This window comes from Sceloporus undulatus, chromosome 1, assembly GCF_019175285.1.
Source record: "Sceloporus undulatus isolate JIND9_A2432 ecotype Alabama chromosome 1, SceUnd_v1.1, whole genome shotgun sequence".
NCBI classification, from domain to species: domain Eukaryota; kingdom Metazoa; phylum Chordata; class Lepidosauria; order Squamata; family Phrynosomatidae; genus Sceloporus; species Sceloporus undulatus.
The window spans coordinates 317,786,878-317,788,541 of NC_056522.1; the positions used below are offsets into that span (position 1 = coordinate 317,786,878).

Here is a 1,664-nt window from a genome sequence, read left to right on the forward strand (position 1 = left end):
AGATACTAAGTACAGTTTCTGCTATTTTTTCATACTGCTTTGTTTCAAAATACAAATTAATACCAGTAAGATCTAGATGAATCAGGTTTTTCTCTCCTCCATCACAGTAAAAGACAGGGAGACACTATGTAAGAGGGAACAACCAACGGTTGCAATCCTATGCATTCTTGTTTGTGAGAAAATCCCATGGAAAGCAATGACACCTTTTTCTTAACAAACAGGAATGGATTCTAAAAACTGCATTTATTTCTATCCTGCTTTTCACCAAAATTGGTTCCAGAGTGGGTTTGTCATTAGTGTTATGCCTCCTATGATGCTACAGTTTCTGCAGCTGAAAGATGGTGGAGATCTTTCATACGGAGCATTTATCAGAGGACAGATACACACGATTGCTCTGTCATGATGCCTTACTGGAGCAGGGTACAAACACGTCCCTCTCAAAAGACATAGTTCTAGTTCATTTATTCAGGTCTTATACATCTGCAAAACAGAAATAGTAACAGCCATTTGGATGTTCCTTCTTAATGGTTCTGTGCGGGGGTCTTGGAAACTCTGAAGGACCTGGATCTTGTGACATGGAGCTGGAGCTGCAGCTACTGCTTCTGCTACTACTTCCAGCCACTGGCACTCTGACTCTGTCCTCTACCAGTGGGGACCCAGGGCTCAGATATCCTGCATTGGTCTGAGTAGTGACCGTAGCAAAGGTGGCAGGACCAGCGTTGTTTTTCACATAGACATTCTTGATAGCCACTAATGTATGTGCCATGACACTGAGGTTGTTGTTGAGATCTTGCATGCCTTGCTGCAGAAGCTGAAGGTTATGGTTGATACTCTCAAAGCCAGACTGTATGACATGCAGCTGGTTCTGCTGGATGTGCAACAGATCCTCTTCTGTAATTTCATTCTGGTTTGTCTGGGGCTGAGGTTTTGTCTTGGATTTTACTTTTGCACAGGGACCTCCATTCTGTACCCCCAGAAAAGATAGTTGCTCCTGGCTGGGAGGAACTACAGCTATGTCCTCTGAGCTTTCTTCTGGCTCTACTACTTTCACTACTATCTCTTCTTCTAAATTGACCTTCTCTGCACATGGCTGGTGGGATGGCCCAGGGTCATCTGTAAAACCTATAATGGGAATGGAGGAAAAGGAAAAGATTGGATTCTCCTTCGTTTATATTTTCAAGAATCTGGATAATCACAGGCACATACATTTCTTATTGCTCTCTACAGTTTTACAGAGTTTCATCAACTTCTATTGGTTGGGTAAATGCGTATTAAATATGACCACGAAAGAGAAGATAAATCTTGTAGTAAAGGCTGGATGTATAAGAGTCTTAAACCCCCCCCCCCAGTGTTTTCAAGATACAGAACACAGCTAAGGAAATTCAACACAAACAAAAGACCAGAAAAATACAAATAAAGGGCATTTCAAGCTTCTGTTCTTCTACATGTACCCAGAAGACAAAGCACACCATAGCAAACAACCAGAAACAAGAATGGTGTTTTGCATAAGCTTTTCTGTACCAAAGTTATCTTAAGATCTTTTTGTATTTTTAGTTACACTGGATCAGTAGTCTGTTCCCTACTGAAAACTCTGTTTGTATTTATGCCTTAAGTCATCAACTTTTGATGAGCAGAAAATCTTAGTGACATAACACACACACACA

At 41.0% G+C, this 1,664-nt stretch overlaps 1 protein-coding gene across 1 annotated transcript; it reads right to left on the reverse strand.

Annotated features, from left to right (window-relative positions):
- Window positions 1–224: 224 nt before the first annotated feature.
- Window positions 225–1,168, reverse strand: LOC121926740 (the record flags this gene model as incomplete). The annotated part of the gene is made up of 1 exon (XM_042459963.1): window positions 225–1,168. A coding segment is annotated over one exon (696 nt), but the record flags the coding sequence as incomplete, so codon positions are not given.
- Between the last annotated feature and the right edge of the window lie 496 nt (window positions 1,169–1,664).